Below are 24,129 nucleotides of genomic sequence, written 5' to 3'. Positions count from 1 at the left end.
CTTATAGGAGAGCCCTAACCAACTTTGCTGGTGATGCTTTGGACTCTCTCTTGTCTTTGTAGATCACTGCAGAAGAATCGCAGAATTACAGAATCCCAAGGGTTGGAAGCGACCTCAAAAGATCATCTAGTCCAACCCCCCTGCAAGAGCAGGGTAACCTACAGTACATCACACAGGAACTTGTCCAGGCAGGCCTTGAATATCTCCAATGTAGGAGACTCCACAACTCCCCTGGGCAACCTGTTCCAGTGCTCTGTCACTCTCACAGTAAAAAAGTTTTTCCTGATGTTCACATGGAACCTCCTATGCTCCAGTTTACACCCATTGCCCCTTGTCCTGGTACTGGACATCACTGAAAAAACCCTAGCTCCATCATCCTGACACTCACCCTTTACATATTTGTAAACATTGATGAGGTCACCCCTCAGTCTCCTCTTCTCCAAGCTAAAGAGACCCAGCTCCCTCAGCCTCTCCTCATAAGGGAGATGTTCCACTCCCTTAATCATCTTTGTGGCTCTGCGCTGGACTCCTTCAAGCAATTCCCTGTCCTTCTTGAACAGAGGGGCCCAGAACTGGACGCAATATTCCAGATGCAGCCTCACCAAGGTAGAATAGAGGGGGAGGAGAACCTCTCTTGACCTACTAACCACACCCTAATACACCCTAAGATGCCATTGGCCTTTTTGGCCACAAGGGCACATTGCTTGCTCATGGTCATCCTCCTATCCACCAGGACCCCCAGGTCCCTTTCCCCTTCGCTACTTTCCAGCAGGTCAACCCCCAACCTGTACTGGTACATGGGGTTGTTCTTCCCCAGATGCAAGACTCTACACTTGCCCTTGTTAAATTTCATCAAGTTTCTCCCCGCCCAACTCTCCAGCCTGTCCAGGTCTCGCTGAATGGCAGCACAGTCCTCTGGTGTGTCAGCCACTCCTCCCAGTTTTGTGTCATCAGCAAACTTGCTGAGGGTGCACTCAGTTCCCTCATCCAGGTCATTGATGAAAATATTAAACAGCACCGGTCCCAGCACCGACCCCTGAGGTACTCCACTAGTCACAGACCTCCAGCTAGATTCTGCCCCATTGACCACAACTCTCTGCCTTCTTCCCTTTGACCAGCTCTTGATCCACCTCACTACCTGATCATCAAGCCCACACTTCCTTAGCTAGTTTCTCTTTTTGCTCCTAAGCCTATGCCAGCACAATCCAGTACTCTAATGGAAGGTGTCCCCATCCACGGCAGGAGGGTTTGAGCTGGATGATCTTTAAGATCCCTTCCAATCCAAGCCATTCTATGATTCTATAATGATTTGGATAAAATTCTTTATTGGGTTTCATATTAAGTTTTAATTTTTTTTGGGGGGGGGGGAACGGGACTGGTTTTTTTTTTTTTGGTAGGTTATGTTATGAAGGTCATTAAAGTGAGACAGAGGTAAGGCACAGAGGTAAGGCACAGATGGTCTTTACAAACGTTAATTAATTGACAGTTGATTCAAGATTTTTCATGCAATAGATTAGTTGTAGTATAACAGGCTCTTCATGTTTATTAAAATGTTTGTTTACTTAAACATGGTAAATACACACTTAAATTTTCTCACTGCAAAGAAAACTTACTAGTTTCACACACTGATTGCATCTATGTGATTTTATATATTTTAAAACTGAATCCAACTGATATTTCCACTCCTGCTTTAGAAGATGCATCTGTTCCATTTCACTTTGCAATCTCCTTTTAACAATTATGAAAATGATTACACTGACAGCATACCTCACTGAGATACTATTAAAGGAACTTGTTTTTTCAAAAGACCACTATTCAGCATATGTCTGCAAAATAAATATCTCCATTTTTGCAGAGAAACACCATAGATCTTTATATTTAGAATATTCTATTGGGATCCAAACTGTTGGCATGTGACAACCATGAAATAAAGTCTTTATATTTCTTCTGGAAGTTCTGCATCATTGCTGTGGGGATTCAGCTCAAACGATTAAAGCTTGTTATGAGAGGCAATTTTCATCTAATACTACAGTATTGAAAGGGAAAGATTTCTTTGAGTGCTAGACATATCTTAACTTTGTGTCCAAATCCTTATATTGAAGGTTTCAAACACTTCTGCTGTGTAAGAGTACCATTACTATAAATCTGTCTTGAAACAGTTCAAAGAACATTGGACAGCATGACCAGCAAAAGCAACACTATGAAGCATGCAAACATAAACTTATGAGAAAATTGTGCAAAATGTACAATTATGCTCTTCTAAACCTTACAGTAGATAATGACACCATAATAGCTGGTGAAGAATGAAATCCTAGAGCTATACACGTAGTAAACAGAGGACCAGATTAAGGTAAGAATATTAGAAGTTTTCTACCTATTTTGGCATTTTAACTGTAAAAGTCAGCAATATTGAAAAACTTCAGAGGCATTTGATAAGTCTCAAAAATGTGATAGCTAGTTGCCACTTCATTTTCATTTTTTCCAAATGCCTGCTGTCTCCAATAAACACATGAGGGACTGAAGCTGATAGGATGGCAGTCATTTCCTTCTGTCCTTAAAGGTAAAATGATTGCCCTTTGATGGTTCAGCATGCTAGTAAAGACATGTCTTGGGAAGACAGACTAGAAAAAGAAATAAAGCCCAGGGGAAAGGTATGCTGTCTGCAAGGGAATTTGACACAGAAAATTAGCCATGAGCAGGCATATGAATAATGATGGGGTTGGGACATGGACAACTACCTGTTCATGAAGGAACATTAGAAATGAGCAGGACTTAACCAGTTTCAACTGTCTTCAGATACATAAAATGTTCTTAGTAATAACAGCACCTTATCACAGAAATTGACTTTTGGTTCAATCCGATGCACAGCATTTTGTAATCATTTGGTAGCAGGAACTTTTGTTCTGTACCATTCCCAATAGTTGCATGGTCAGACACAAGAGATTTGCAGTACAAGCAAACAAAAATGTGTTACTGAAGCAGAACCACAAAAAGACACTGGTTTTATTGAAGACACTCATACTGTCAAGAACTGTGAATAGGAAGAACAGTGATAATGCCTACTCTGAGCTACGCATAAACAAATACAGATGGAAACAGATGGGAAGATTGACAGCGAAGAACAGGTTGGAGTCAGCTGAATGGTGCAAGGCACTACAGCAAACATCTTATGGTGAAAATCTCCAGTTCTCCAAGAGGAATGGGTGAACAGAACAAAGAGCAACAATATCACAGAAAATGCCAACAGAAAAACTGAAAATGAATGTAATAAATAAAGGTTGTACATTGTCTGCTGCCAAGGTCATTAATAAAACTATGGTACAGCTTTCTCTATTACAGTTTAGCTCCACATTTAGAAAGACACTGCCTGGGAAACGTTCTGAGACGCAGAATGCCTGTGTGACACGAATTATTTATTTTAGGAAACAATGTTACAAAGAGAGAAATTTAAAATATTTGAAACCAAAATGAGGAAGGTGTCCCACTTGTAATGAGGAATATTTAGAATTAAGATGTTTACATTCCAGAGACTGATCATGCTGTTGTTACAGAACTTATTCATGAGAGAAAATGTCTCTCTCCTCTATTTTTGTACAACCCTTACACGTTAGTGCACTGAAACACTTGAAACTCAATTACCTGGGCACTTGACCAAAAGGAACCAGTTGACTATGAAATGTTTGAACAAACAGAAAAAAAAATAGTGAAGAGGCAATGTGCAATTTTTTGATTTTTTTTCTTTTTTCCCACAGGCACTGTCATAAAAATATCATATAGGAGGCATAATAAGCAGTTAAAAGTGCTTTTGTAGACAACTCAATACACCAGTATGTATAAAAAAATAAAATGACAGAAGGCAGCATTGAAAGATTAGTCTAGAAGTATAACTGAATCTGTGAAACAGCCGTTACAAAATAGAGGTGGAAGGGGAATTGAAAATGTTTCTTACCTATAAATGATATTTCTTCATTATACAAAGTAATTTCCTAACTTTGCTTTTCTTTTTAGTAACAGCATAGACAGTAATACATAGAAAAACATCTTAATGAAAATATCCAGCCTCACTATTTTATGAACACTTACACCAAAATTTGACTGGAACACATCATTACCATTACAACTGTTTGTAAAACAGGAGAACAGAACATCTGGATTATAGGTATTTAGTATCTGTACTAATTTGCATTGAAAGACATAAAAAAAATCTGTAGGATGACACAGACCGACAAAATCTTTGCGCTAAACCAAATCACTAAAATACTCCTTATATTAAATTTAGCAGTACTTTTGGAAGCATGCTTTCTTCATACAGGGAGCTGATATTATACAGTTATACCCACAGTAAAACTTCAAATATACGAAGAACTTTCATAACAATTGAAGTCCAAAAAAGAACACCCCAACTTTGATCAATAGCACATCTAGTACCTTCCCCTATGTGGTAGGGCCTATTTATTTTCAAATAATAATTTTTCCATAATTATTTTATACATAAACAGACCACATTTTAGTATTTTTTTCTAATGAGCATCACTTGCTATCTTTATAAGGAAAATGAAGTGAAGGAATTTGATAGAAAATTTACAACATTCCTTAAAAAGGAATTACAGATAACCCTGCAATCAACAAATAAAGAATAGGAAAACAGCATAATTCAAAAACAGGCAAAACAAAACTTACTTTTAAGGAACCCAAAGAACCTTAAATTTAGTTACAACATAAATGAAAAAATAAAATGTGACTTTTAACATTAATTTTAATTTTAGCATTACATTACTATATACAAATCATCATTCACAACTCAACCTCTATTATCCCAAGGTGAGAAAAAGAAGTAATTGAGGGTCATTATACACCATGCTATCAGCAGTATGTGTACAGTACATATGCTATACAAGTATTAGTATTAACATAGAGTAAATATATAAAAATGAAACATGTCTAGATGACTGCTACCGTAGCTGGAAATACAGAGAGCAACACAGCAAAAGGAAGAGACTGAAATGGTAAAAAAACCCCAAACAAAAACCATGGCTGGATCGATAGGTATATCACAAATTGTTTTTCTCTCCTTCTCAGGGGCAAAGTAATCAGTGATGTACAATCACAGCTAGTACGCAAGTTTTATCAAAACAATTTTAAACTTTTGATCAAAGGATATCTGCATTACAGCCTAGCTGGTAAATATTCAATGAAAAATATATATACTCTTCTTTTGCAGGGTCTTCTCACCTTTTCCTTTGACAAAACACTCTTCAAACATATGTGCATTTAATTCTTGAACTACTACTAGCTTGAGATACAAACTGAATGAAGTATCTTCTATAATATAAAGTTAAAACCTGCTGACTATGTTCAAATTCAAGACATTTATAACAAAGGTATTTCTAGTTGAAAAAGAAAGCTAACATAATACTATGAAATTCCTGCTGTAATAAAACTTGGGGAGCTCATTAAATACACTAGGAAATCACATGGAAAACATTTATGGCAAGATATATTGCCTGAAATGGTTACAATTGCCTTCTACTTCTAGGCAGTCTTCTCAATGCTCCAATTGCTCTATGCTGCAGTGGGTTTTTCTAATCAACCTTCAGCAAGTGTCAGGGGATTGCATGGTAAAGTCTCTTTCTTGTCTACAACTGGACCATGGATGTACCTTAACCTCTTCTCGAACAGAGGTTTGCTAGGAGTTTTACATTCACTTATGAATTCGCATGTACTTACAGCATCTGTACAAGCCATGCATGTACTTACAGCATCTGTGCAAGTCATACATGTACTTACATAGAAACTGTTCATATTTGAAGATATTTCAACACAAAAGGAATATCATAAGGTATAGCCTCACAGGAATATGAGCTGCAGGGAAGTTCCTCCATCAAGAAGAACATACTCTTTCCTTAAAAAATCCCATGACAAACACACACACATGCTTATGTACCACACAGACACACTCACAGTGTTTCTCTCCAGCCTACTGGAAATAAAGCTGGCAAGAAAATATCTCTTACTTATTTCACTCCTGCAGGAATTATTGTTTCTAATTTATCCATGCCTCCATTTGCAAGTTGAAGATTCTTTTTATCACTTTTAGAGCAGTTCCATGACTTGTTCACTCCCCATTTGTTCACTACTGTCTTTAATTCTTATTACTCCACCAAAATTCTCAGTTTAGAAATGAAACAATTTTTCCGTACCCTTCACTTTTCAGTTTCCTCTGTTACCGTACTTATACTTTCTTTCAAGCTATTGTATTATGAGCCTTTTAATTAATCTGCAAGACCACTGATATCTGTCTAATCTGCTTCTGAAGTCATGTATCCATTTACTGTGAGCAATTAACTATGCAGGATGACGTATTCTTCATTATAGAAGAACTGATAATGTTCTAATGTAGAAATACAACACACACAACTTGAAGTCCTCTGAACAGTCAACATATCCAGCCTCAGGCAACTAATTTAACACTGTACATTGTCCTTTGAAATTCTCTTTCTGGGGACACCTAGGAAACAGAGGCTCTGAACTGCAGACACATTGCACTGCACAAAGCTCTATGCAGAAAATAACCTAAGAAAGAATAAATTACTATCATCTTCTTAATTAGCCATCACAATATAACCTTGTTTCACCTTAAAGTTCTCAGCCATAGTCATGCAACATTGCTCAACAGCTCACTGGAGCATTTAAAAGCTCTCTATAAATTTAGTTGGCTTTAGATAAGGATCAATATGATTTATATCTTCTGCTGGTTTCGACTGTAAACTTGTAACAGAACTATTCTTTACTATATTTCTATAATGCCTAGTGTAAGGAGGTTATGACTTGATCACATTTATTTGCAGATGCTGCTAATAATAATACACTAGACCGCATCTATGAGCACAAACAAATAATCACAGGAATACAAATAAAAATGGAATTATGACAACCTGCATTTATGGTGAAGGTATAAAAGAAACAAATGTGAGAAAGGGCAATATTTTGTACTAAAGAAATTGATACAGCATTGCCTATGCAACAATAAGTGACAATCTTGTGTACTTGAAGGTTTAAATTTTTTACAACGTTCTTCATTGGTATCATACAAGGTATAATCTATCCCTAAACCTCGATTCTCTCGTATGAATGTATATGCAGTTAAGCAATAAGTGAGAAGGAAACAGAGAAGCAAATAAAGGTAATTAAAACAAATGACAGACTGATAGAATAGATGGAACTGACAGTTTGTGAAACAAAAAGCAGCCAGATTATTTCCCATCTGAATCTGCTATCCTGTTCACTTTGTTTTCAATGAATTTGTTAAGATTACTGGAGCAATTCAGACATCTCCCATATGCTTCTAGTCTTATACACATCACCCCCAGACCATTAGTGAGTAGTACTGCATATATTCTTAAAAATCTTAGTATGTGAATGCTTAAAAGGCAGTAACTATCTGTAAAATAATACTTCTTTAAAAGATATGCTCAGTTGTACATTTTTCAGAAAAGGTCAGCACCTTAAATACTAACGTTCTGATATTAAATTGTCTCACAGCCTTTCTTACTGAGCAAGAAGGACAATAATGACGAGGGTGAGGGATGTTCTTTATATTACTAAAAATAATGTTAAGAATTAATAATCTATATTGTGTAGGACCTTATCTCCAAAGACAAATCACAGTATATTCTGTATCTTTTAAAACCTGACAAAGCGTTCTTTGAAACTAGAGACCAACTTCACAAAACCTTCCTTTTTATATGGCTTATAGACATCGTAAGGCTGTAATTCATTCCTAAACTAGTTAGTTGAAAAGCACAAGTTCTATTTCTAATGCGCACCTAATATTTAGCACATTCAAGTTTAGAAAAAGTTTAAAATAAAACCCTTGAGATAGGAAGACAAAATAGAAGTGGAACCTAACAGTACAGGTTGATAAAAGGAGACCATGTTCTTACAGGTTTATAGCTCCTCTGTGTAATTATGGCTTTAGGACTGCCCTTTTGAACAGATAAACTTTATTCTTTATTGTCTTTACTGAAGAATAATAAGGACTTGATTATGTAAAAAGTTAGCTTTCTCAACTGATCTGGCTGTGAGAGAGACAGGCGTTCCTGCTAAATGACAATAAACTCAGCCATTTCCTATTTCTTCTAAAAATCAGCCACTGATGAATTAGAGACTGGTTAAAAAATACGTTAGCCTTTAGGTATGTGCCTCTCAGGGACCAGAGACAGACCTCATACATAGCATGGCCACATATGCAGGCTGGAAGGATAAAGCCTTTTTCCTGACACAGGAGCAGAACTTTTAGAAAAACCTTTGAGTCTCCTGTTCCCTGGCACAATGAGTCTCATGGAGCATGGGATTATTTCACTCCTTCCTGATGTCTTCTACTTACCAGTATCGGGTTGATAAAAACTATAAAATTATAAACAAGCTCCAGTTAAGAACTAATTTGGCACCAGAAAATCACAAGATATAGGGAACAACTGGACCTTGAGCTGAGACTGGTGAGGAAAACTGGGACATACAGAGTTACATTTCTTCTCTATCACTGTAACTGTCTTCAAATCCATCAAACAACTATTTGCTTCTCTTTCCTTTTCTCTAAGCCACCTTTGCTTTGTAAAGAAACAATTTGGAAGATTCTTTTAACAAAAAGTGGTGGCCGTACTAACCCAACAATCAGTCTAAAGAGACAACAGAAACATTAGTTCTATCTGTGCTTTTATTCTGCATGTGAAGAAATTAATTTTCTACTAAAGTTTCACTTAAACTTCAAGTTCTTTTCTCAGTTTACCTAAATTGCTTCCTCACACTGAAGATAAACTTGAATTTAATCTTTCTTTACCAGCTTTTCTTCTGTTTCTTTTCCACCTTACAACAGATTTAATAAAAAAAAAAATAAAAATCCCAAACTATATTCAAATAATTCTGCAAGATAAAAGTGAAAGGAACGGGCATTTCTGCTGAAAGGCATTATATTACTGATGTGCTTTGCCACTTTTCTTCTTACTAGAGCTTGGATTATTCACTCTACTGTATAGCACAAGTGTAATAAAAGCAGTATGGGGGATACCGTCACAGTAAGAATAAACAATAAGTAAACAAATAACTCAACCACTGTGTTCAAAATGTTGCCAATTCCTTGTTCATCTTTTCTGTGGAAGACAACCTTCTCACAGGGAGGAATCACAGCTATCATCAACAAATAGTCTCTTTTGGGTATCAGCATTTCACTTTTTGGAAGGAAGAGAATGGAGACTAATACTACTTCTGCACAAGACCCTCTTTTCCTTTTTGCTCTGTCTTCTTCAAGCCTTTTTCTATTTTTTTTTTCATTTTTGTGTAATTCTATCTTTCGGACAGAAAGGAAGAGTCTCACTTTGTCCTAGAAAGCTAATACTCTCCCTTGGATTTTGGAAGTCTGTTTCACTACTTCCTACAGATGAGCTCAAACTTTGACCAAAGCATATCCTGGGCAGTGGCTTGAAATATGTCCGAAGGAAAAACATAACTTCATCTATCCGGAAGAAATGTTTAGCAGCACAGCCTTTCAGCATAGTTCCTATTCTAACAATCCATCTCCATGCTTCATTCAATTATGCAGTTAGAAAAGTAGGAAGAAATGATCACTGGGCCTGGAAATCCTATGAATTCTTGCCATTGTTGGCATCTGGCCTCACACAGAAACTCTGAGGTTAAAATTCATGTTATCAATTCAAAGACTAAGTAAGAGATTCAACCAAGATTTAAAATCCTTCAGTTGAATATTTGTTTTCATTTTGACAGTAAATATAGTTAATCCAGATCAAAAGATCACATGAGGACAGACAATGCCACAAACCCAAATATCAATGCTACTGAGAAGATTCCTAATTCAGTTCTTTGCTGAAATCCTACTGTCAGTATATGTCAGTCGTGGCTCCAGCTGAAACAGAAATTAAGCCTTATAGACTAAAAATTTCTTATTGAGAAAAACTTCCACACAATTATTTTTATGTATTTTTATGTAAAAATCCATAAATATAAAAAAATGCTTACATGGTTAACACATACTTAAGAATTGTGTAAGTAAAATTCAGAAGTGATTCCCTATGTTGTAGTTTTAGACTATTTTACCTATTAGAATGTATCACAAGAAATTTTGCACTCTTACCTTCTAGAGAGCATGTTAGATAAAAAGGAGGAAAGTCACTTGAAATACATGACCTTATATGAAGCAACAAGTTGTTCTTCGCTTCATTATTCTGAAAATCCCAGTATGATACACGGAGATAGAAACTGTTCTGAACAACCATGCCCCATACAAACACACTTCATACTCTTCAAAGTTTAAGTAGTAGTCAGAACACTTATCTAGTTTCCAATGGATTTCTAATAGCTCAAGTCGTTGTTTCATTGCTTGAGAATGCTGACAAAGGAATTGTGATAACCTTTTTTTAAAAAATAGATGATTATTCACCATACCTAGTCACTGCCATTGCTACCAACCAGACAACCACATCACACACACAGAGCATTTCCTATTTTCAGAAACCACACATTTACATGAGATAAGATTAAAGCTCTTCAAGTTTTTTTATCCCAAGTCTAGGTCCTTGGACCTTGATTCCACTTCTCACTTGTACATCACAACTGTTGAGTAAAGCTATGTTCATAAGACTGCTATTTCACATCTCTCATTTTCAAAAACTACAGTTATTTCTTTCCCTGACGGAGATAAAATTTTCTCTTTAAGCAATATGCCTAAATTCCTTTAGAGAAATACAGCCTACAAATATATCTATTTCATACCTTATTCTTATCAGAGAAGTCAAAGTTATGACGTAGCTCACATTTTTTATTAACAACTTCTATTTTACAGTATTATTTCTATAAAGTTAACAAGACTCATGAATACAAGCTTAACTCCTGAAGTGGTACCTAAATAGCTCTTCTGTTCCTTTCCCAGTACAGATAAGAAATAGGAAGTCAGGTTTGGACTACCAAACATGTTGCTAAACTCTATGCTATGTAGGATTAACTTGGTAAAATATCTTAAAATGTGAACAATAAAAGCCAAGCGGCATTTTCAGTATTTTCAATTTGCTTATTAAAAGTAAAGCTCTTTATTTCTTCCTCCAATGATGCAAATACTCCAAAAGTATGTTTAAATATACTCATCAAAGCAACTATCAAAGGGTAAGTGTGTATTATAGAAATGAGCCCCCAGATTAAGGATATATTGTGAAATGTATGTAAATGTGCATGACTTGAACCAATGAACTGTGGCCTGAAATGATGTCACAGAATGTGCAGCATTAAGTGGAAGGTTAAACCTACTTGCATCTCGGCTCATTAAACGTGGTTAAAGTGCAAATTCCCTCATTCTGACAGTAGTAATCACAAGGGTTCACTTTCTGGTCACAGCGCTGATTTTTAAACCCCACAGAGCATCTGCAGAATTTCAGTAAAATAGACCTACATAAATATTCTGCCTTTTGCTGAACAGAGTTTAAACGCATTATATATAATCGCAAGACACACACACGTACGCAGGCACACACCCACAGATAACAAAATTAATATTCTTTTTTACCGAAGGTCCAATCTGACTATACTGAAAAGTTTGCTCATCATTCATAAAACAATGTGCCTATACTAACTGAAGATTCAGGAATCTAAGTTCTTAATGAAGCATTATTGGTAAACGTACTATACATTTGTATTGATTGATCCAGATTGCAATGGCCTTAAAAATGTTCATGACCTTTTTCTCAGCATTGTTAAGAGTGTTGGTGCATGCTGCAACATTTATGTATTGTAAACCCACAAATTAAGGTATTAAACTTTTTTTTTTACCTTGAGATCTATGGTGTTCCATATGAATTTGAAAAAATAAATCAGTTTTATAAAGAAAAAGGAAAAATCACAAGCTTCCAAAACAGACATTCTACATGTTTAAACAAATGAGTCACCAGGCTTAGTCATCATCATTGCACCTCATATATTATATCTGTGACATTCTCCTTTTGCTAAGATATTTAATTCCCTCTAGTCATCAACTAAAGATATTTAAGGAGATTCAAAGAACAGGTAAAAAGGGCTGGATCAAAATAATAATGAAAAAGAGGCATAGGCGATGAAAGCATTTTCAGCTGTATAAGGACTGCCATGCAGAACTGCATTCAACTGTCTCTAACCCCAAAGCTGCAAACATCTATTGACAACTTCTTTACAGTAGTACAGCTACTACAGTTTTGCCCCTTTGCACATTCAGAAGTGCTTCAGCTCTCACAGGGAGGAAAAGTTAGTCCAACTTTACAGTGGTCATACTTTAAAATCTAGGCATTTCTCTAACTTCCCTAAGAGTCTGAATGTAACAAGCCCTCTCTTTTAAAATCACCTACCTCATACACATCAACAAAATGAAGGGATGGCTGTATCTGTATTGACAAAGTTGTAATGCCAGATCCCTTTCGACAATAGCTTACTTATGTGACCCTGGAAATGAGATACTCGAGTCTAACTCCCTCTTCCTACACCTCAAATCTTCCTGGAGGATGCTCCGACCTCCAGGTTTTTCTGAGAAGACTACTCAACAATGAAGCTTTCCAGCAGTGCAGAAAAGATCAAAATGTTTATTAGGCAAAAGTAAAGAAACAAAAACAACAACCCAACAAGGACTTTGACTAGGTAGCCCAGTGTAACTGAGAGCAGGAAAGAAATTAATTTCTTGCTACAATGGCTACTTCTGCATTTTTTATTTAGCAGCTGGAAAAGAAGACACACCATAGCTCTCAAGAAAGGACTATAATGTATGCTTTTCTACCTCTTAAAATGGTATTTCACTGTGTATAGACTACAGAATCACATTTCCTTTGGTATTTGATGTCTGGGTCTAAGGAAAGCATCCTGAAATATTCTTTCAAACATGTTGCAAAAAGAGAGCAATCTTACCCCAGAACAGCCAAGCTACTGTGAGCAGTGTGAAGGTTAGGGCAGAAACACGAGATATATAAGCATATCCTCAGGCCCATAATGGAAATTAACAGACATTATTCCTATTTCCTAGCCATCAGGAGTGTATTGCCCCCTCCTCTGACCATCTTTATAGGAGAAAACACTTAATCCACCTTTGAAAAGCAGGGCAATAAGCCATCCTGTACCTCCATATTCTATTCTAGAACAAATGCCTACATGGGCTTTAGATCTGGCCTGAAATTACTGTAAGTCTTTAAGATGTATCTTTGCATCTATATGCATCAAAATACATACCTTAGTTATCTTTCAGTATACAATATATTGCAAAAAGGTAAACGAATTATAGGTCATAGAACTACCTAGAAAAAATACAGTAAGTTATGACTACAATCAGCTCATTATACATCCTGGAGAGAGAAAAAATACAGGCACATGCCTAACAATTTTGTCATTTTTTGGCACGCAAATACTTTAATGAGTAATTCAGGATACTCACAGACAGACAGGTATATTTGTCTCTGGATCCAGTTGACATGTACCACCATTGTAACAGTAGCCATCACACAACTGACAGGTAGAGGCAATCTTTCCATTAGTGCAACTGCCATGGTTAAAAAAACCCCAAACAATAACAATCAGTATTTTATTAATCTGGTGAATTCTTTTATAATTATCTATATACTAAAATAGTGATTTTGTGACATGTGTAAGATCTACTGATTGCAAGAATTCTAGGCTTCCACTTTGAAAAGCCAGCACAGGCAGGAAGCTTATTACAAAAAGTATTTTTTCTCCTTCCTTTTATGAAAATGAATTATTATTATACAAAATAATCACTCAGCAATATAGAAGTATATCTTACTACATGTTTTCAATAGCATAAAATCTATCTCAGTCACTGTCAGGCAACGCAGAATGAACAAATTTCGAGAGTCTGGTAAAACTTGGCTATTAACTTAAAAGATTTCAGTTTTTCCAAGTGAAGATCCATTCAGTATCTTGCTACACTATGCTTCCCCCAGTGAGAAGTGCTCCAAAAGTTGGTTCAAAAAGTAGGAACCAGAGGGTTTTGCATGGGGAGTCACCAAGAAAAGGAACTGTTCTGATGTGACCAGTTCAGGAGCTAGCCACTGTGTAAGAGATTCAAAGGATAATGCAATATAATTACTATTAAATATATGATTTTGAACACAATCACACAAACACACCCTGACTTACTTGCACACTATGTCATTACTGTCCTTGTTTATTATGCAGTGTCCCCCATGACATCTGATACACTTATCCATTTCACATTTTGGACCTTCAAATCGTACTGGACAGACACATTCTACACTTCCATCATCAGAAATGGTACATGATTCAGAATTCACACAATAATGGTGGCAAACATCTGCAAGCAACATGAAAGCTAATTACTAAAAGTCATTAAGGATTATCATAGAAAAAATACCTCACTTTTCTGTTTTAAAAGGTACTTTAATAAAACCAAAATGATAAATTACGCTGATGGCTCACTGGAAACTTCAAGAATCAAGAATACTGCATAAACAGACACATAATATATATATTAAATGATGTAGTCCTGCGAAGTTAAACAGAAGGATAAACTCATAAGAGATTGTATTTCTTTCCTTCTAGATGTCTAACCATTTATGGCATCATCCCACATATTATAAAGACTACTGACAAGAAAAGCAGAGCAATGTTAATATATCTAAATGTTTGCAGGAGCATTCAAGTATGAACAATTTTTTTGTTTGTTTTGGATAATCCTCAAGTAAATATTTTTTCTTAATCTGTGTGTCTCTGCATGATTTACGTATGATACTGTTTTCAAATACCCAATTGTGTTTGCAGGTAGTTATTTGTGGATCTATGCAGTTTGTTTAATACCAAATGGGAGAGAATGACAATTATGGCTGGTTTTCCATTCAAAGGTTTCAATATATTTCATAGTCTACCAACCTATACATTCAGTTTACTTCACTACAAATCCTATTTAAGATACACTAACCCTTTCCTTGTTTGACAGACAGACCACAAAACTAAATACTTTTTGCATCTTGTAGATAATTCTAAACCAGATGTTTTTATTAGCTGATTTTGTTTCTATTTTGCTTAAATCTAGCCTTCTTCATCTTCATCACATTCACTGAATTATGCACAAAGGAGATGATGGCTTTTGAATTTACTATTCTATTCTAATAACAAGCAGTATGCCAGTCCTTTATTTTAGAGTGTTACAGTCAAAGCAAAGCAGGAATAGCAAAAGTAAGATTAAAATATAATTATGATCTCAGAAAAATATTCAGGTTTAGGTTAGGGTTGTGTCCTGGGTTCAGCAGTAGCAGTCATTTTTATCCTTCTTAGTAGCTGGTGTACTGCTGTGTTTTTTGACTTTCAGCCTGGGAACAACGCTGATAACACCTATGTTTTTAGTTGTTGCTTAGTAATGTTTACTCCAACCAAGGACTTTCTGAGTCTCTTTCTGTCAGGGAGGAGGGGAAACTGGGAGGAAGCAGAGACAGGACACCTGACCCAAACTATCCAAAGAGGTATTCCATACCACAGCACGTCATGCCCAACATATAAACTGGGGGCAGTTACCCAGAAGGCCCAGATCGCTGCTCAGATCGGGCTGGGTATCGGTCAGTGGGTGGTGAGCGGTTGTATTCTCTTCCCTTGTTATTTCCCTTACCATTACTACTATTGGTGGTAGCAGCAGTGGGTTTGTGCTATACCTTAGTTACTGGACTGTTCTTATCTCAACATGTGGGAGATACATTCTTTCGATTCTTCTCCCAGTCCCTTCTGAGAGCAGGGGAAGGAAGAACTGGGGGGGGGGGGGGGGGCGGGGAATGAGCAAGCAGCTGCATGGTTTTGAGTTACCAGCTGGGCTTAAACCACGACAGGTTGCTAATGAGTCATCATGTTGAAAATACGAGAAAGACAAACTGTAATTTTGAAATCAGTGGCCAGAAGAAGAAACTCAGGATTATGTTCAAATGTCTTGAATTACTGAAAAAACTAATAGTGATCCACACCAAGAACAGAAGGCCTATTGGTTCATAATCTTCTTTTTCTCCTCTTCTGTAAAAGAAGTAAAAAATTAAAGAAAATTCTAAAAAGTGAGTACTTTTCTGAAGACATGGAAACTTTTGAATAACTGTCTCAATGAGAAGAGAGTGATGTGTCATTGTAATGAAGAACTAGAAGAACTTCATCTGCAGAGGATAGAATCCTGAGAATGAAAGAAGAATACTACTAAGAAATCCTGACTTTCAATACCAGGATGGAGCAGAAACCATACTCAGGGTTATCACTGATGGAACAAGATGAAGGAATATACAGGTATGAAATTCAAAGTAGTTGTCAATATACTGCTTACTGGGTACTGCTTACTGGGGTTAGAAATAGAAGTGAAAGGTAAGGTTCAGGACATGTGTTGCTCTGCAAAGATAAGCGATACCAGAGAAATTCTTTAACCAACTACATCAATTCACTATGTTTAGGTATTTCAGCAACATAACAAATATGTTGAAGCAGAAAATTTTAACACAATCATCTCATTCCTACTGACAAAGGCAGCTTTCTTGTACAGCTCCATTGTACGTACGAAAGTAATGAATAAATAACCCCTAAAAAAGCTCCTTCTTCACCCACACATGTAGATGGGTATTGCAGAAATATGTTCAAAGATCAGATTACACTCCTTTGTCAGCATGAATAATTTTGAAGCTAAGTTTAGCAACGTAAGCCAAAAAAAAAAAAATTAAAAGATCATTCTACTCATGTTGATCTTGATTTTGAAGAACTTTCATCATAAAATCCAGATTTAATAGTTTGTGGAGATTACTTACAATACTGACATCTGTCTCCTGTGTACTCAGGCAAGCAGTTGCAAAGGGGTTGGTTCCCTGCAGTGACACTGCAGGTCCCTCCGTTTTGGCAAAAATGCCCGCAGACCGTCTGATTGCAGTTTGGTCCTGTAAAACCCAGCGCGCAACTGCAGGTAGGCCTCCCTATTCAAAACAAAGAAAACTACTTTATGACAAAAAAATCAATAAACATAACCCAAATAATCACTTTTAAAATGCTAACTTTTAAAAATACAGACACCTCGAAAACTGCATTTATGCATATTACACTTGTGCATGTATGGTCATTTACTCTATTTTGAAATTATTTTAAAAGACAGTCTTAAGCAGCAATTTAAGATAAGACTAAGCTTTTTATATCCTCCTGCCAGGTTGGGTTCCTCCACTTGCAGGAGATAAATGTTTGTACAATCAACATTGATACTCTTCAGAATACACTCCATTATTCTCAAACCTACAAACCTTTACATATCATCACATTAATATACAAATATTTACTAATGAGCCAGTTTTACATAACAGTTTTTACTAAAACACAAACATCTGTGCCTGTTTTGCTATCCTATTCCCTCAGCTAGTAAACATTTTGACACAAAAATTGCTGTCCTGCATCAAACCAAAGATGCCTGTAACTTCAATATTGAATGCCTGAAAAGTACTGAACACTCAGGGATGACCATTTGCACACAATGAGCTCCTATCTTTTGCTTCTTTTCAAAGGGTTTTACAAAAGTGTTTAAAACCTGATGCATTTTCCTACGATTATTCCCTATTGTAATTTTTCTTTCCTTTTTTTTCCCCATCTCTAAAGGATTTATAGCTTTGTTACAATTCCACTGTTTATTAAACTCCCACTTTGCCCTGACCTTTTTCTTAACACTTACATAGTTAAATGAATAAACATTTCAGAGTTACTTTTACATAAAAATTCTCTTTCATCTTCACAGTGATTACCAGGAAATCCCAACCACTGCCTGATGTAGTGATGCAATATGAATAGGTGATTCCTTGCTACCTTTTGTCTCATTGTTTCTTCATTTTAATACAATGTCTGGTGTAGGTATCCACAACTACATTCAGATTTGCCTCCTGATGTCTGTTACTACAGTTGCATCTAAAACTCTGAAATGTGTAGCCCTTCTGACCTATTTTTTTAATTACTTCTCTATTTAGTTGGCTGCCTCATTAAATTAATGTAGATTATACAAAATATTCCATAAACCCCACAAGTTAATTTTCTTCTGGTCTGGCTTCTCTTCTTCGTTTTCATACAATACGATCATTTAATGTAAGTGAAGCATCTCCATTTTTCCTAGTCTTCCCAATTCACGCTGAACAATTTAGTCTTTTCCCTTCACTTCTTACTTCTCTTATATGAAACTCTTCACGTAATTCTTTTCCAGATTTTCTATTTTAAGCTATGCTAATTTAAAGTGTTTTGCAAATCATTCTAAAGGCCATGAGATCAGTTAGTCTCTTCCTCTAATGAGTACAGCAGGAACAAAACCATTGACTTAAAAATAGTTCCAACTAGTTTAATATGCATCAGCCTGGTTATTCGTATCTGTCCCTTGTGATCTAAACATTAAATTAAAAATGTTGAACTCAGATGTTAGCTCAGACTCTTTGTTTTTCCGATGTATACACATATTTAAATTTCTGCCCCCAAGACATGGGGTTTCATATAACCCTGCATCTGAATCAGTGTTTCAATAAAAAAGATAAAACAGTGATAGAACATAGATCTGGAGGTCCAAAATCACTTCTGATTATTAATACTGCTCTATTTTTTAAAATGATAGGGAAATCATATTTTCCCAGTTTGTAGAAAAGATTATTCTGTTCTTTGCTAATGTAGGCTTATAAATATGCCAAAGTGATGACTATTACATGAAAATTTAATACAGTATAGCCTAAACCCCATTTTTGTCACACAATTTAACATGACTTTTAGGAATGTTAATAGTTCATTGCCTATTTATACACAGACTGTTGGCATCTAAAAAAATCCTATTACTGACCTTTTAATCTGCCTTATTCTCATAAATTATTTTTGATACAAAATAGTCCCAGGAACAGTTTAATAAAACTGCAGTATTAAACAATGAGAAAAAATGCCATGAGGTTTTGTATCATTAAATCAGAGTATAGATTTATGTTTGCAAAGGAAATAGTGATGTTAACCAAGATGTCGCATATCCTACCTAACTACTATTTGTAGTCTCAAGCACAACACCTTTCCTATGAAAAAAGGTTGAGAGAATTTGGCTTGTCCACCCTGAAGAAGAGATGACTCCAGAGAGACCTCAGACTAAGCCTTCCAGCCTTCTCTAAAGGGCGCCTACAAGAAATCTGGAGAGGGACTTTTTACAAGGGCATGCAGGGATAGGACAAGGGGGAATGGCTTTAAATGTAAAGAGAGTAGATTTAGGTTAGATATTAGGAAGAAGTTATTTACTGTGAGGGTGATGAGGTACTGGAACAGGCTGCCTGGATGTGTGGATGCACTAGAAACTGTGGATATCCTATTCCTGGAAGTCTTCAAGGCTAGGTTGGATGCAGCTTTCAGCAACCTGGTCTAGCGGAAGGTGTCCCTGCCCACAGGAGGGGTTTGGAACTAGATGATCTTTAAGGTCCCTTCTAACCCCAAACATTGTATGATTCTATGATTTACACTGGTCATGAAGTTTTGGGATTAAAGCTATATAGGGACAGAAGTAAAATTGCCTAATTCCTGACCTTCACCACAGGAAAATGTTCACAACACATTACATTATAGAAAAATATTAATAAGGAAAGTGGTTTATGGAAAGCTAAAATGCTCCAAATTCAGCTGATCACCTTTTGGTGTCCTTTATGCAAAACTTAGCAAAAATAATTTTACAAAAGAAAATACACCAAAAAATTCCAATTGAGCCCTTCCTTCTTAAGTGCCATCCTCAACTGGATCTATTGTATGAGACAGTCTTGTTTTTCTCTGCCTATTATAGATTAGCATCCTACCTCTCACCTATCCTCCTCTTTAGTTTCTTCCCTAACATAATAATCCCAACGAAAAACTCTTGTTTTCATTACCTATATTGAAAAATGTTGATTGCCAAAGCGTCCATGAGGACATGGTGTAGTACATTTTCAGCATCTCATGTGCAAATGTTCAATTTCAAAACCACAGTAATAATATCTAGAGAGGAAGCAACACACCTTTTTTTTTCTGTTCAGGATTTCTCCACTTATTCATTTACAATGAATGTGTATGCATTTAGTTATTTACTGTCTCTAAGCCAGTTCTTGGATACACTGAGTTTCTCACATTATATATATATGCAAGTGGAAATACAATGCATATTGTCCCTTTATTGATGACCCTATATTGAATATTTTATATTTAAAATAATTCTAAATAACAACTGTAAGAAGTGGCTTGCAGAGAATATATTAAAGGGTTTCTGGTAAGACATATAAAACAAGTAGCAAAAATAATAATGAAAATTCTGCAGGGAAACTACATACTTGAAAGTCACTATTATCTGATGATTCTCTGTGTAACCTATCTCTTTAAAAAAAATAAAATTTTATCTTAACTCTAGAGCTGATACAAATTGAAAAAACTTACAAAATTTTCACATATTTTTTCAAATGTTTTGCACAAATTTAGTAAATTAAAGGAGAATACTTTATGGTGACCCTTCTGTGAAGTTATTTTGCAATAAGCCAGGAACAAAGTAAGTTTTTGGCATGCAGATGAAATGCAGTTTCCCCCTTTCTTACAAAACAAAATCATCCATAAGAAAATTACAGGGATAAAAATCCTATAAAGTTCAATTAGGTTTTGATTACAGAGGCTGCAGGTACTCCTGGTTTGTCAATTTAATTTGCTATATAATAGCAAATAACTTTTAAAATAATCTTCAAAAATAGTTAATAAATATTTTAGTGCACTCTCTCATCTAGCTGCTTTCTTTAGAGAATCTAATCAGATATCTTAAACTCCTATTTACATTTTTTAAAGAACAGAACAATAAGGAGATAAGCTTTGATTCATGCTATTCCCTAAATGATAGAGAAACACCATGTATTTTGCATGACTGCATATGGTATTTTGCAATTAAAAAATAATAGGGAAAAAAGCACTATTTTTGGCAGCTTTCTGAAAGTTTTGAAAAACAACGTCATCCAGATGAATGCACCAAGGCACAGATTACTTATTCTGGTCAATGGTAAATTCACTACCAGCAATGCGTGTGTTTAAGTTTTTGTGTGTGAATTTAAACTTCCTATTTCCCTTGACATCACTGTTAAAGAAAATAGTGTGGCAGAATAACAGCCTACTATTTGTAATATCATGTCTTCTGGAGTAGTTATCAGCAGCTTATAGGAATCACAATTATTAATTTCTGTGAACCATAATTAACTTTACCAAATCAACAATATCATAGAAACATCATCATGGAATAGTTTAGGCTAGAAGGGACCTTAAGATCATCTAGTTGCAACCCCCCTGCCATGGACAGGGACACCTTCCACTAGACCAGGATGCTCAAGGCCCTGTCCAACCTGGCTTTGAACACTTCCAGGGATGGGACATCCACATCTCTGGGCAACCTCTGCCAGTGCCTCACCACCCTCACCTTCAGAAGTACAGAACTTCTTCCTAATATCTAATCTAAATCTTCCCTCTGTCAGTTTAAAGGCATTCCCCATTGTTCTATCCCTACATGCTCTTGTAAAATGTTCCTCCCCAGCTTTCCTGTAGTCCCTCTTTAGGTACTGAAAGGCTGCTCTAAGGTCTCCCTGAAGCCTTCTCTTCTCCAGGCTGAACAAGTTCAACTCTCTCAGACTTTCTTCATAGGTAAAGTGCTCCAACCCCCTGATCATCATGGCCTCCTCTGGACTTGCTCCATTAAGTGGAGAGAACCTGTATTACTGTACATAAATAGGAAGTGATCTGATTGAGATCAATCTCAAAAGATATACATTGTCTCCATGTTGTTAAAAAAAAGTGAGAAAAGAAAAACCTTTAAGTATACTAGAATAGTCTCAAAGGCCCCTCTTAACAGGGCTGGTTGTGCTGGTTCTGTGGGTACCCTGAGATCAGCTGTGCACTGGACAGACAGACCAGCTGTCCTTCACATCTGGCTAAATACCAGCTCTTGCCCCTCCCCACAGTCCATGTCCTGGTAAGAAAATAATGTAGCATCCCCCTTTGAGACTACTGGGAATGATAAGACATTAGCAAAGCAGAGAAGTCCTTCACTGCCAGTGTCTTCATTACGCGCCATCATGTCCCAAAATCAACTTGTTTTGCTTATAAAATATAAATATAATATATATTAATATATAAAAGCAAATATATAGAGATTATATATATATAATATAAAATAATATCTACTTTACCTGGAATAATTTTTGAAGAACATTTTATCAATTTTCATTTAGTAGAAAGAATTTTTTACTCATTTTGATACAAACATCACCAATTCTATAAGGTTAGATAAACTCTTCATACTGTAACTATAGTACAAATGTGTATTCACCCAATTTTGTAAACTAGTTAGATCTAGTTACTATTTTCAAGACATTTTGTAAACTATTGCTCCAGCATTTTTACTTTAGACCATAAGGAGAAAGTAAGTGCCTTTTTATGGTAACATTTAATTTTTTTTTCTAAATTCCCATAAACTTGGCCTACTGGAAAGTGTTCATTATACCCCAAACTTTTAATTACATGTCTCAGATACATACTTTTAATTAACTGATGACATTTTTCTCTGTCCAATTATTGTATTTCAATACAACTGTCATAAACTTACAAATTTTAATTAAAGTTGCCCCAATCTCTAGCTATATAATGTTCACATAGGAATTTGCCAAAAGGCTTAGCAGTGAATAAACCAACAGTGAATAATCCCTGAATTGCCAGTGGGATTTGTTTAACAAATTAACATTTGTGTGCAGATAATGAGGTTCTGCAAACTTAACACATCCAGTGAAGATTTAGCACAATCCTGTTTTAAAAAATGAGTAATACTCTGCAATTTACTTAATTAGTTATCACATTACTATTATGTATTAGGTAGTGAAAGAGAACAGCATTTACACATTGACTAGAACACACACACTCACTAGAAGAGTATTTCGCATGCTGGATCATTTTATTGACATCAGAATATGATGAAAAGTTAGTTGTCAGGATATCTCCTCCTTGTTTTTTAAGCCAGAAGCCAAAAGTAGGGCTTCTGACTCCTAGGAAAGCCTCCCAGGAGTGGGGACTCTCAGAAGCTCATCTCCTTAAATTTACTGGCAGTCCCAAAGCTTTCTGAAGGGCGTATGTGTAGAATGACACTCATTAGACAGACAGTATCAAAGCTGTTTGGGTTGAATAACATATCGGAATTAATGAGGGCAATCAGAGCTTCTAAGAAAGAGTCAAGCAAGCTGAAATTATTACAGGTCATTTATATCTTGCAGACAGGATTTGGACTGGCACTTGCACACACATAGCTTCTGCAACTTCCAGAAGGAAAAGCTTCATCATTTTGAATAAAAATTAATTAAAAAATAAAAATAAAAAAAAAGATATATAATTAGGAAAACAGGTGCAATCTGATTGCACAGTTTAGCAGGACAGTTTGATAAGCCTATTGTATAATAGATCAAAAGCTTTTGGAGGATCTGGTTGTGAGCACTGTAGTACACAAAGTGGTATGTGCTGATAGTGCTCTACAACCATTAAGGAAAAACTGAGCAATTGCTGGTAACAGAGAAACTTTTTATTCCTACATGTAGCGATGTGGATGAATAAAGTAGCATACATTAATGACTTTCATATGAACCTGACAAAGCAGAGCAACTATGCCTTGAAGGCTGAGACAATGAGAAGGATGTGAGTGAATGAGTGCTGCTTTGCTCTGGATTTCACACCGTCAATCCAAACTGTGAAAGATTTGCACAGCTGCTGCAGCTAAACATGCACTCACTGAATGCATTAAGTGAATGACATGCTTTGCACAGTGCTGTATTTGACTGGAAAGAGGAAACAGTTGTGTCAAAAACACAAGAGAAATTCAGCTTTGTTGTCTTAATTACAGCTTTCAACACTTTTGGGGAGTCTAGTTTAGCTTCCTTCTTTAAGATTTATAATGCCTTTAGTACATCATGGATTAGATAAAAGTAGGGTAAGGGGACGTCTCACTGACATGCTAGTTTATTTCAGTAACATACTATTTGTGGCCTAATATAGATAAGAAACACAGTCTAATAAGAAATACAGATTTCTTCTCAATAGGATATTTAC

At 35.9% G+C, this 24,129-nt stretch overlaps 1 protein-coding gene across 1 annotated transcript in view; it reads right to left on the bottom strand.

The window, feature by feature from the left end:
* The window catches only part of LRP1B (LDL receptor related protein 1B), a 585,099-nt gene that overhangs the window by 9,771 nt on the left and 551,199 nt on the right, over positions 1-24,129 (bottom strand). The window contains exons 84-86 of the mRNA XM_065670655.1: positions 16,818-16,979; positions 14,173-14,347; positions 13,451-13,555 (exon numbers count right to left, since the gene is read on the bottom strand). Coding sequence (XP_065526727.1) covers positions 13,451-13,555; positions 14,173-14,347; positions 16,818-16,979 — 442 coding nt within the window. The remainder of the gene's footprint in view (positions 1-13,450; positions 13,556-14,172; positions 14,348-16,817; positions 16,980-24,129) is intronic.

The sequence above is a fragment of the Lathamus discolor genome, chromosome 3 (assembly GCF_037157495.1).
Source record: "Lathamus discolor isolate bLatDis1 chromosome 3, bLatDis1.hap1, whole genome shotgun sequence".
Taxonomy (NCBI): domain Eukaryota; kingdom Metazoa; phylum Chordata; class Aves; order Psittaciformes; family Psittacidae; genus Lathamus; species Lathamus discolor.
This window is presented reverse-complemented; position numbering and strand designations above follow the sequence as displayed.